The following is a 13,296-nucleotide window of genomic DNA, read 5'->3' as shown; positions in this document are numbered from 1 at the left end:
AATATTGTAAATCAAGAAATCAAGTATCTTGATAATGTCAGTTTCAGAGAATTTTTTGTTTGAATCAGAGTGATTCTTAAAAAAGTAGTATTTATTCCTTCCTAAGACAAGATACTTGTATCTTCGTTTGTCTTCTTTTTTTTTATGAAACTCTTTCAATTTGTCCTATAGTTTGGAATGTGGAATACTTGTATACCGTGTAAAAAAAGTCAAATGTTTTATAACTATTAAAAGATGAAAGAGAGTTAGATTGTAGGTACTTTGGAATTTTTAAGTTTCCACATCTGATTCACGCCACCTCTAGAATAGGCAGTTTCACAATAACTTTGAAGCCCGTCTTTGATTGCTTATTAAATAGACGTTAATAATTTAGAAAGAGGTTTCGTGGAGCAGTTGGAAGACCCAGCAATATACCGTTGTTTGTACACGGCCGACACTCAGCTTACCGAGAGATTGGTCGGTTAATCTATATTGAGTATGCGGCTAAATGGGCAATTGGTCTGTTAATCCATTTGGTCTGTTAAGAGTAAAACGCACAATTTTATGTTAAACTCTATTAAATATAAAGATTTTTGGTATATTATAAGAACTAAATAAAAAAAAAAGAAAAGTGTCTGACAAAATAATATCTATCATAGAATATTTTCCACCTGTAAAAACACTTCATAGTCTGCACAGTTTTCAGTAACACTAAAAGGCGTCGCGCAAGTATGTATAATTAATGCTTATACGCATAGCTTTTTTTAATGAAAGGCGAAACAAACAATTTTATATATCATTTAAAGGACACAAAATAGAACTTTGGTTCTAAACAATAAATTTATATTAGTAAATATTTCATAATTGTAATATAACGTGATAAATTCAACATTTCAGTGATCATTATGGGAATAAAGCCTATTAATGGTTGGAAATTAAAATTGTGTCAGTTAAGAGTTATTTAGCCAGGGTAATAGTTTTGCTACCTTTATACATGTTTATATTTTCATTGAAAAAGTTAAGACTGCGATGTTCTTGAGTAAAAAAAAACAAAAAAAAAAAAACGGCACAACAGTATCCCTCTAGTAAGAACATTTTTATTTTGACTTTCTTTGCATTTTATTGAATGGTGTGTCACTTCAATACATCCTGATATGGATTGGCCGCTGGAATATGCATCAATTTATTATTAACGTTTTCAATCAGCCTTAATTTTTGTATCTGTTCAAAGTAGCATGTTCTCGAATCCGGCTGAAAGTGTCTTTCTAATACAACACAGGGTACGGTACACCTAACGTGTTGTCCTTATCATACATGTATGTACATGATATTTGTCTCTGGACGTTAAACCCTAATTCGTCAGCATCATTCAATTGGTTCTTTTCTTCTATTACTTAATCATATGCTGTTTTCAAATCATTCCAAGGAAGTAAATGGAAAGGAGCGAATCCAGCTACAGTTATTTAACTTAAGTTTCATTCAATTTATTCCGTTTAGTTCCTTTCTACATAAGTGCAGAGAAGAACTGCAATTGTCCGCATGTAAAAAAAAAAATAACAATTTATATGTATATTTATAAAATTCAAACATTATCAAATGACGATTTTGATACAAATATGGTTCGAAATAAATAATATAACAATTATAGCCTATATGCCGGATATATCGACCCAAAGAAGTATATCGACCTCGGACTTCGTCCATAGTCAATATACTTCTTTCGGGTCAATATATCCTTGAATTGCTTTCAAACAAAGGCTATAATTGTATATTATTCCACTGTTTATACACATTGACAGTTTAACCAATATCTGATTGGTTGAGACTATCCCACGTTTCATTGAACAAATCTTCATATCTCACTCAGGCACGGGAAATAAATGTATATTATTCTTTTTCTATTTTTTAAATTTGAGCATCCAAATATATTTTACTCACTGATGTTTAGTTACATTACGACGTTTATCTCTGCTTTATATACTGGTTACCAATGTAGATGACAAATTGGTGGCATTCATAACAATTAAACAGAATCCTCATGACATATGCGACCATTCTAGGATGAAACTAATATTACTATAAAATTACACTTTTTGAAACCATTTTTATTAATTTTCAATTTCCATTGTCTAAAATTTTTCATTATTCATGTGCTGTTAACGTATATTTTATGTTTCGAAAGACATGTCTGTAAAAAAATATAACACCAAGATTTTTCATATCACAAAATAGTCAGAACATTTGTTAGATATTATCATTGGATTCAGAACACCATTCGTGAATATGCTGACATCTTAGACCGTGTTCAAATTGACCTAAACTCGGTGTTGTGTTAGTGTAACTCACACGTAAACTAAACACAATTACGATCCCATTGATAAAACACAATGTTTACATGTAGTAGCATTTCTCTCTATTGTCATAAAAATTCATAATATCTAATAAAATTAATAGATTTAGCTAACAAAGTCCTTATATTTATTTCAATAAGGTAACATTATTTGTTAATGGAAAATTGTTAATTAGGTTTAAATTAAAAATTGTTTGCTTTCCCATCTCTGTAATTAAAGTAAGATAACTCTGGTCAATTTTCCTAACATTCAATCATTATGGGAAGATGATATAGTTCGGTTTTCATTTATAGTCTTTTTCAGAAAAGTTCTAATTGTATTGGGTAGGTCCCAATTACAATTTTACACTCTAGCATTCGGCATCAGTTAGAAGCTTCTGGAAGAAAATGGTGGCTACGGTGTACTGTTTTGTGTTTGTGCGTATGTGTGTTTGTGTGAGGCGTTATTACACTTCTTTCATGTATTTGTCTAAAGGAATCAAGTAAGGCAGATAAGTTACATCAGTTTTCTGCTTCATTTGAGTTCTGGCATAATGGTATACACCATACCGATCTTAGAAACAAATACCTTTACGAGTAGAATGACGAATGCTGTTGGACAGTTTTTGATGCATACCACAACTTGAAACAGTGTTTTCTTGACAGCACAATTAATGTTTTTCACCGGCATATTGTACCTCAAATTAAAAGTAGGAAAAAAGTGTTTTTTTTTTAATAATTTCCAGGATATGGCTTTAATAGAGAGCAATTTCATGAATACTGGGAAGATGTTTTTTCTGTGACATAGTCACTTGTTTCAGAATATTTTCCACTATATACCTTAATGGTATATTAAAGTATAACAAAGGAAAGTTTTATTCTGTAACGAGTGCCTGTGATCTGTGATTTAGAGCAGTTTTTTCTGATTTAGAGCAGTTTGTCTGATCGCTCTAAGAAAGTTGGTGATGGTGAAGGCAGATTTGACCTTGCTTATTTTTGACGTATAAACACGGTATGAATACTTACAGATAACAAAAATATATTTATAAGATAACAAAATAATTCTTTATATTGGTATATATTAATTTTAAACATTTCAAAACAAATAAAAGAAATTATAGATATACATAAATGTCTTTGATAAACTAATGAAAAATACGAGTATCTAGTACGTTACAGATTTTGTAACGATTTTAAATTCAATAAAAAAAACTATATTTATAAGATATAATTATAACCCTGTTCAAGGTAGACAATCAACATATTACTTTATGAAATTAAACATAGACTCATAGTTCAAAGGAATATAACTCTTGTATAGAAATGACACATCAATCGAGTTATTTAGCTGCGAATTTGTGCACCACCTTCAAGGAAGATTCTAAATTATCAATATAACCACAAGTTGTTAATCTATAGATACTGACGACTAATGAATTCTAACCACAGTAAAGAATATTTGTTTAAAAGTTTTTAACACTTACTAAGAAAAATGCTCGAACTACTAGACTTTCAAAGCTCATAATTAACGTGTTTACACACTGATATAATATGGTTGTTAAACATTACAAACCTGTAATCGTGTAAGACACTTTACACCTCGTGTGCTTGCATTAACTTATCCAAAAATATATTTATTTCAAGCCTAAATATTTCGACATGTTATTTACATTTAATAAATTTTAGATTACTAATTATGTCACAATTTCCGGTTAAGATTTGACTAAATACCAAATTCCTGATATCGTCAGGTAAATATGCTACATGTAGTTTAAATCATGTTTTGTCTACATGTAGCAATCGATAGTCAATGAAGGCTTTGTGTAGTTGTTAAGAGTACACAAAATTAGGCATTTAGAACATTAGTTTTACCATTTAAAACAGGGGGAGGGGGACGTTTTTTTGTCTAGGAAAAAAAATCCCCCTCCTTTTTGAAGTCGAAAGGTCGTTCCCTAACCGCAAGAAAAGTTGTCCAAAAAATGTGCATTCGGTTCTCGTAATGAACATTTAAATGACATATAGTTTACAAAGTGAACAAATCTTATGTACAGGTGATTAAACAAGGTTTATAGATGTGAATACATTGAATGTGAAACCAGTGCACATTAGTTTACATCAAACTAATTGTAAACATGCTTACTGTTTGGTGTGAACATGGCCTTATACGATCAGGTATTTCAAATCAATTTGTTAAATGTTATTTTCTATACAATGCACTAAAATGTCGGCATCCACCTCAATATGTAGCCTAGCCTTTTAACACGCTAATTTAGAAGGGGTCTCGTTTATACTGTATATACTGTTGTCAAGTAAAGGTAGAATATTTTTGAAATTGATATTGATTCAATAAATCAAGACAATTACGGTATTAAGTTATGAATGTGAAGTTATCGGGCATTTCGTTTTTAGTAGATATTACATATCCAAGTCGCTGCTAGCAGTCAGTTCGACATTCAAATTTATGGAAATTATAAAACATTTAGATATTTGATTACATAAAAAGCATGATTTTCATAGTTAAAAGGAGTAAAAGGATTCGAAGGTACTGTTTTATGACCCCTTCACGCTGTCGTAAATTATCGTTGTCCTCGAATGTAAACCATTATGTAAGCTCCATATTTGTCTTTATGTAAATATCTTCAGATATATAAATATAAATATTTATGGAAAGCTCCAAACCCTCCCCAAATAAAGAAAAAATGTATAGTGAAAAATCTACCGGAGAACGCTTGAATGATGGTGAGACAAGAAGTCTACTCAAATCCCTTTTGGTCGCGTGTGCATCTATATATTAACTCACTATCTGCATAATGCTAGACAGATTTAGATATCAAGGGGTCAAGACATTGCCCTATGACCACCTGAATTTTTGACGATTTTTATCTGAAAAAGTGACAATTTAAGCCATCCGTTAATATAAAAAAATGAAATTTTTCGGGAAATCCTTTTCATACCATCTGTATGTATAAATATTTCTCTACGTTCTTTGAATTGTATGGTTATCGAAAGACCAAGAGGTGTCTCACCATCATTGAAGCGGTCTAAGGTATTTGTTTTACTGTATATTTTGATATAAAACTGGCACTTTGGGCCCTCCGTAAACAGAGAAGACAATCATTCTACCCAAATTCCTGTTGGTCTCTTTTGTATCACTATATTAACTCTAAAGCTGCATAATATAAGGACGATTAAGAGACCAATTGGTCTAGACATCGCCCTGTGCTCTTTGACCTGACTTTGTGATAATTTTTAACTGGAACAGGATAATTTAAGAACCTCGTAGATATCAAAGATCCATTTTTTTCTGGGAAATCCTTTTAATACCAAATGTACATATACATTGTGTAAAAGTTTTCAGAATGTTATATATGGACATTGAAAGGCAAGGGGGTTCTCGTCATTATCTAAGCGGTTTCAACCTTAGCAGACAAGAAGTCTATCGAAATTTATTTTGGTTTAGTTTGTATCATTGAATAACTATCTTCATAATATAAGGAAGATTGAGAGATCAAGGGGTCTTGTCATCGCCCTGTGCCCATTGATCTAAATTGTTGACGATTACTAACTGAAAAGTAACAATTTAAGCCCTTCGTAGATATCGGAAATGACATTATTCTTGGAAATCCTTTTGATACCATCTTGATATTTACATTGTCTAAAAGTTCTTCAAATGTTAAAGACATTGAAAGACCAAGCGTGGTAAAATATAAACAATCTAATATGACTTACATCCATCCGGTCGCTGTGACTGGTGATGCACTGTATGAACTGTAGATTGAACTTCGTGAGTTACCAATGGTGATGATTTATTACCTAAATTTCAATATAGATATACATATACATACACTGATGAAGAATATCTGTTATTTAATGACATTTATTTTCCCTTTTTAAGTATTGGTGTTGTTTTTTTTTTGCGTTTATATTTAAATAAAGATCATCATCATCATCATCAAGCAACAGCATCATCAGAAAAAATATTTAACGTATGAAGTAATTCCTGGTTTTCTGAAATTTAGTGCAATCCATGAAATGTTATCCGAGAAACATCTTGCTCTGAAATATGACGATGTCTGCAAATTTTATAAAAATGTAATTGTCAGTTTGCCTCCTCAATCGGTTAATTTTATCAATGAAAATGGAAATCGAGCTTCAAAAAATTTTGAAATAACTGCAGATTGTTTTCTTTTTCTGTTGAAGATAAAGAAGTTCCTTGCCACAAAGTGTTCGAACATTTTATAATCGCTTAATAAAATTTGTTGGAAAATGGCCTGTATCCGAATCTTATTGGATTGAAAAGTATCCAGAATTAGAACTTTTAAAGTGTAATATTTCCAAAATTACACATCTTGGCTGGTGAGTGCAAGGAACTTAATTTGTAAGCACTTCATAGAATTTTATTTACTAAAGTTAAAAATTTGAAATGTAACATGCCTGATAATAACACTTGTCCAGTGTGTGCACAATCTATAGAAGATTTAGAACATTTAACTCTATTTAGTAGACTTTTTTAAAGCATGGATAGAAAAATTAATCTCTCACTATTTTTCTCTTTTAAATAAGAGAAAAGAACATTTCTTATTAGAAAAATATTATATATTGGACAATCAAGTTATCAAATTAACATTCACAAAATATAATCAGGCAGAAATATTGTATTAATTTAAAACTAAACGTGTTGGTATTTAAAGCTAGGTTCACACTGCCGATCAGATCAAATTGATGATCCCGATCGTCCAAATTTCCACGACCAAGTTCAACCAAATTCTTAATCGGACCTGTTTACGACTTCTACCCGACCGCCATCCGGCTGTACACGACCTTAACTCGCAATTCACGACTTTATACATGTAATGTTATATATGCTTGCTGGGGCATTATTGGTGTTCCATGGACACATTCTCCGTTTATTTTGTTATATTCAGTAGAAGGTCCGAATAAAATCATACATTTAAAATATCTACATAGAAATAAAGCAGTTGGATTTGTGGGCAAGGTGGTTAGAGCTCAGAGAGACAGGTTAATAGTGACGGAGCTTGTAGAGTGCATAAAAGACGAAGAAAGAAGATGGTGTAGACATCTACAGGCGCAGATAAATCTAGGATAGGCAGTGGCTGTCACGACGACCACTGTGTGGGCAGTTTAAGAGATTTGCACTTACTCAATAAAGATGAACCCAATGGTTATAAAAAGTTTCTCATAGTGGATACTGATATGTTTTCTTGCTTTTGTTTGGAAATGACACCACAAAATGAGATTTGTCACTGGTTTAGTACCTATGTTAGATAGCAGTATACATAAACTTTACCATCCCAATTTCCTTGCTTTTTTACAAATAAAAGCGTACTGTTTGGCAAATATATGTGAATAAGTATGTTTGATATTCAGTAGTTGAATGGTTAAAGATATTCATTTTCCTTTTGCTGTATGTATTTGCCAAAAAAAAATTGTAAAAAGAGGGCGAAGATGTCGCATAATTCCAAAAATATTTGACCCAAAGTAGAATTTCAATCCCCTGGAGTGATACGTTTTCAAAAACAGTTTACAACTTTAAATATATCTATCAAGAGATCAAGAGTGCATTCTTTCTAACCAAAGTTTGGTAAACGTTGTGTGCCGTTTGTTATAGTTTGTTAAACGTATAAACAGGAGTAGAAATGGCCCCCTTTTTTAGCCTAAATTTCAAATTGGGACTTCTTAACCAATATCACAAAAAATGATAGCTAATACAGAAGGAAATCAGTCTTTTTGTTGAAAATGTACTTTCCTGCGTTCTATTTATGACGTCGCAAATAGTATTCAATTGAATTGTCTATGAAAAAACAGTGAAAATGGGTAGATTTCAATGAACTATTTGGACAGGTAAAATATAGCGCATACTTCGACAAAAAAGATTTTTGACGATAATGTTTGTAATGACATTTTACATGTATATTTAGGTTGTCGACGGCTACGCTCTATGTTTCCTGATCTTAGATTTGGCTGAAATCCTGCCAACTTTGTCAAATTTCGCCAAAGTCCTTTTTTTTTTACATAATTTGGATGTAAAAATCAACGCTTTAGAATAAAACTCTGACAGAAATTGTTCTTTAAACTCTCTCCCATGTCGACCCCGCCCCGTCTTTACGCCAACTTAAAACATTTTTTATCTTTGTAGCATTGAACTTTATAACATACCTCCTTTTCTTCCGCAAATTTACAAATCTAACATTTTGATCTGTTATTAAACGATTTATATTTATAAAATGTATTTTCGGCCTTCTTTAACAATCCCCGCTGGTGATTCGATGGCGAAAATCTGTAACAGAGTTGTCATTGGTTCAAATTAAAAATACTTATATACAATATACGTTTGAACCAATAAAAACTCTATGACAGATTGTATTCATCGAATCTCCAGTCATAGGTAAGGAATTAAAGGTTTAAATGTATTTGATCTGAGAAAATCAAAACTGTAGGGTTCTCAACTTTGAACCTTGCATTGCCCGCAGAGCAAGACATATAGGGCTAAAAAATAACCGTTGTAAAACAATTAAAAGAGAGATAATATGGTTTGATTTATTATAAGCAATAAACGAAACACTTTGCATGAACCCCAGTCCCGTTTAACTATCGCTATTAGGCTTGTTGCATCGTTACATTTTAGCATTTGATACCAGAGCAGTTTAGTGTGATATACCATTGCATATTAGCAAGTCATACCGCCGCACTTTAGCAGGTCATACCATTGTACTTTAGTTTTTTTTTCATCATTTTATCGTTTTTAAAAGAAAGAATTATCGCACTGTAGCATTGACCATCACATTAAGCATGACCATCGCATTGCGATGTTTATATGATCGTACATTTTGTTGTTCGTTTCCCTAGGCGCACAAAAAAAATGATTCCGGTTACGCTGGCGAACATCATCGTTAATAGATTATACTAGAATTAAATAGCATCATTTTTTATATTGGTTTATGTTATATAAATTATGTTAGATACTATTGTTATTCGATATATGAATACTTGTGTTACATCATTACGTTAGTTTCTTATAGATGAAGTAAACTCCAATGCCATTTTGTATGACTGTTTGATAAGCAAACGTTTGGACTTGAACATCTAAAAACATCGATTCTTACCTGTCTTCTGGGACTTATCTAGAATGTCATTTGCAGCGAGAAGAAAAGGGTTAAGACCAATATCTGTAAGAAAAAAAAAACACAGTTTGATTTTCGTTCTTATTATGTCTATTGCAGATCAGAAGTTAATTACACAAGTAACATTAAATAAAGAGCTTTTTCCTGTATCATGGTTTAATAAAGATACTAAAAATATAGGCCCGTTAAACGGGATATCTTTTGTTAAAAGTCGTTGTGGATACTAATGAGCTTTGCCTTTTTTAGAAGGGGTACTTATATGATGTTTCGAGTTTAACGGTTATCGGTAAATTATATAATTTGTATACTGAAAAACAAAATGGCGAGTTCAAACGAAATTCAATCATGTTTTTACTGAAATAATAAACTTATGGACTTAATGTATTTTGAAATAATTTACCTCTATCACATATACATATGTTCAAAAAGAACATTTTATAGAGTGTCATAAACATGCTGAAATGGTCACGGTAAAACTTTAAATTGCAGGAAAGTTAGGATACTATTATTTCTACAATATAAATTAAAAATATGCAATAAAACGATAAATGTATAGTAAAACAATATACTTGCGAATATTGTACCGTATATAGTATTAAATGACACAAAATAATAGTTTGCAAATTATCAAATAAATTTCAGAATATTTGTTGAGTTACCCGTCTCCGTTCTAGTTAGATAGAGAGTTAGAATCCCTCCGCTTGTCACCTTATAATTCAAAGGCGCAAGGGTAATATCAGATACGTGTATCATGCATTGATTTGGTTTGTTAGATATCAACTCAGTATTAAATGAAATTGAAATAGATAACTAAATCTTTTGAGTGTTTGAAATTAAAAAAAGTGAGAACGCATGTACCAAACAAGTAAAATGTTAATTTATTGTTTTAAAGCTGAAGCCATCCTTCCAAATGATAACTAACAACCATTAACATTAAAACAGAAATTCATACAATTACATATCGCACGAGGTCCAAAAATCCAGAATTATTGTCATCATAACTAAAGACTTGACTGTTGGATACATAAATACCGAGACATGTTGTATAGCAATACGAGTTTATACACCCAATGGTCATATTCAGGAAAAGGCCACGTTCGGTAAAAATGTCGTCAGTTTGTTTAGACACAGATCTAGAATTGTCGATAAGTTTAATCAATGTCGTTAGTTTGTTTAGACACAGAAATGTCGATAAGTTTAATCAATTAGATTAGTTATGGTGTCCATAAAATTTACCATTTACCATATCCTCTTCATAACTCTTTTGGAGCAGTTTCTGTGTAATAATCACACTTCTGTATATGAAGTCCATAAATTGTGAACATTCACGAGTATAAAGTTGCAATTGAGATATGTAATCCCCATTCGACGCAACATAGGGTATGTAACTGCTGGGAAATAGGAAATTGATAATTTGGACATCATCCCATTTGTCATATTTTTTAAGTGGGAAGTCCTCCACCTGTGTCAACATTGAGGCGAAGTTCAAGGTATGAAGTCAGACGTAATACAGCTTTTTTTTTTATTTTTCAACACATAATTCATCGAAAAAGTTGCATTTTACAGATATGTTTGTTGTTATGTAGGAGAAATAGAAAAACATAAGAAATCAAAGATAACAAAGAAATCAGCATGGCTTTTAAGGGCAGTATATACATGTATACTAGTAGTCTTTATATTTCAAAAGCCACTGTCGAAGGACAAATATTTACTGTAATTTTTATTCGACTAGTTAGATTTCGAAATTAAAATGTGTTCATTAAATCTTTACTATGTTTTCCTTACTTATGTATCAAATCATATTTAACAAGTTAGCGTTCAAATCATGAAATGCCTATACACCGCTGTTCCTGTAGAAGTTCCTCTTTTTCTCGAGCTATTTCTTTTACAAAATATATTATGTGCATCGCGCATTTCTTTTAGACAGAGTTGTTCCACTTCTTTATTGACCTCTCTTATGTTGGCGAGAAATAGTCATTTTCGTTGACGGTTTTGAAAATTAAAACAAAAAGCTTTATCAGTGTGTGTTATGATTCCTTACGTGACGTAATCAATTCAACTTCAAAAAATGTAATGTTCTGTAAGACGATGCTGTTGCAAATTTTAAATTCATTTATATATTCTACAAATATTGCATAATTGATGAGTAAAGTAAAACAAAAACACATTGCTGAATTTTAAAGACAGTAGATATAAAAGACGTTTTTTTCTTTACAGATAAGCATTTAATTATCAATGAAAATTCTAGAAATTAAATGTGAAGACATCATGAGCAGTAAAGGCCAATCATAAATACCTGCATTGCAAAATATATATACGACTGACCCTCGAACCTTCACAGGGTTTATACTTTGATGAGCAGCACGACGAATACCACATGTTGAGCAGGTTATGCTTACCCTTCATCGGCACATTGGATCACACCCGTGTATGCTTCGATTCATGTTGCCCCGTTTTTGGTTTTCTATGTTGTGTTTGGTGTACTTTTATTTGTCTGTTTTTCTTTTCTTTTTAAGCCATTGTGATATCAGTTTATTTTCAACTTTGAGGTTTGGATATACCTCTAGTATTGTTTACCCCTCGTTGACTGAACATAGAAGATAAAGGGGAAATAGATGAATGTACATGTTAAATGAGTTAATACTTTATTGCATTTGTTATGTATCGTCACAAAAAATCTATATATGTATTGGTGTTAAAAGTCAAAAGATTGTTGTGTTGTCAATTGAAATCTTTCAATAAGATTTAAAAATCGCCAGACAGACGAAACCTGTAAATGTCCTTTAAACATATGTTTAATTTGTATTAGAACGCTCACCTTACAATGTGAACAATGAATTGAAGTTTAATATGACCAGAACTACTGTTTTGTATCGTTGCACTCAAATGCAAAATTAGAATGTATCATACATATAGATTAAAAGGTTTTGATATGCATGTTTGATTTTCATATCAGAACAAACGTCCAATTATATCGTGAAAAGGGTTAAAGGGAAGGCATCGTATCGGGTTCAAACGAAATGTTATAGTAAGAGTTATATCTGCTTACAATTTTTAAATACATGTCGGCGTATAATAAATGTGAAGTTTTTCTCTCGATTAAAAGAGATTGATAATCATGAATAAAAACAATTTTATGTAACAAAAAAAATAGAAATAGCATCTTCATTGAAAGTTTCTAAATAAAAGTCAAACTGAATAATGAAAAAAATACTCTAAATTCAGAAATTGTAGCGATGTGCTTATTATTGCGAAATATTTTCTACAAAGGTATGTGCTATATGACTAGGTCGTTGATGGAAAGTAGAAAGTTGCAAGTTGCCTTCTGTGCATATGAAATGTAATATACACCATAGTTAACTTATAATATTCCTAGTGATTACTCATTTTATGTTTATGTATAACGTTTGTTATTTAAAATCATAAAATGTCATTTCAAATACATAAAGATAGTAATAATGAGAAAACGCATATGTTCTAACTTCGTTTACAACTTTATAACTATAACTCACTTAGTTTCGAAATGAGGCAACTTCTCTATATCAATGACATCAATAGTTTATTCCTATGTTTTACTTCACAACACAGCACATTTATTTTTCATATTAAATGTTATATACACATTTCATGCGTCAAGTAGTTTAATATATCAATGACCTGTTTATTAATTTTAACAATACTATTTAAAGGTTTGTGTAATTAATTTTCAGTTTCAATGGTATACAAAACATCGATTGTCAGTAAGGTTATGTAACTTTACCATTCAAAATAGTTGAATAAGGTTGAGAATTGAAATGGGGAATGTGTCAAAGAGACAACAACCCGACCATAGAAAAGACAACCGCA

General features: G+C 31.2%; 1 protein-coding gene across 2 annotated transcripts in view; it reads right to left on the bottom strand.

Annotated features, from left to right (window-relative positions):
• LOC139527232 (uncharacterized) overlaps positions 1-13,075 on the bottom strand; it is a 37,215-nt gene extending 24,140 nt beyond the window's left edge. For both annotated transcript variants that reach the window (XM_071322556.1, XM_071322555.1), the window contains exons 1-4: positions 12,963-13,075; positions 9,851-9,961; positions 9,433-9,495; positions 6,038-6,121 (exon numbers count right to left, since the gene is read on the bottom strand). In XM_071322556.1, coding sequence (XP_071178657.1) covers positions 6,038-6,121; positions 9,433-9,495; positions 9,851-9,905 — 202 coding nt within the window. In that variant the 5' untranslated portion in view covers positions 9,906-9,961; positions 12,963-13,075. The remainder of the gene's footprint in view (positions 1-6,037; positions 6,122-9,432; positions 9,496-9,850; positions 9,962-12,962) is intronic.
• Between the last annotated feature and the right edge of the window lie 221 nt (positions 13,076-13,296).

This window comes from Mytilus edulis, chromosome 6 (genome assembly GCF_963676685.1).
Source record: "Mytilus edulis chromosome 6, xbMytEdul2.2, whole genome shotgun sequence".
Classification (NCBI taxonomy): domain Eukaryota; kingdom Metazoa; phylum Mollusca; class Bivalvia; order Mytilida; family Mytilidae; genus Mytilus; species Mytilus edulis.
Note: the sequence above shows the minus strand (reverse complement) of the source record. Positions and strands in the feature narration are given on the sequence as shown.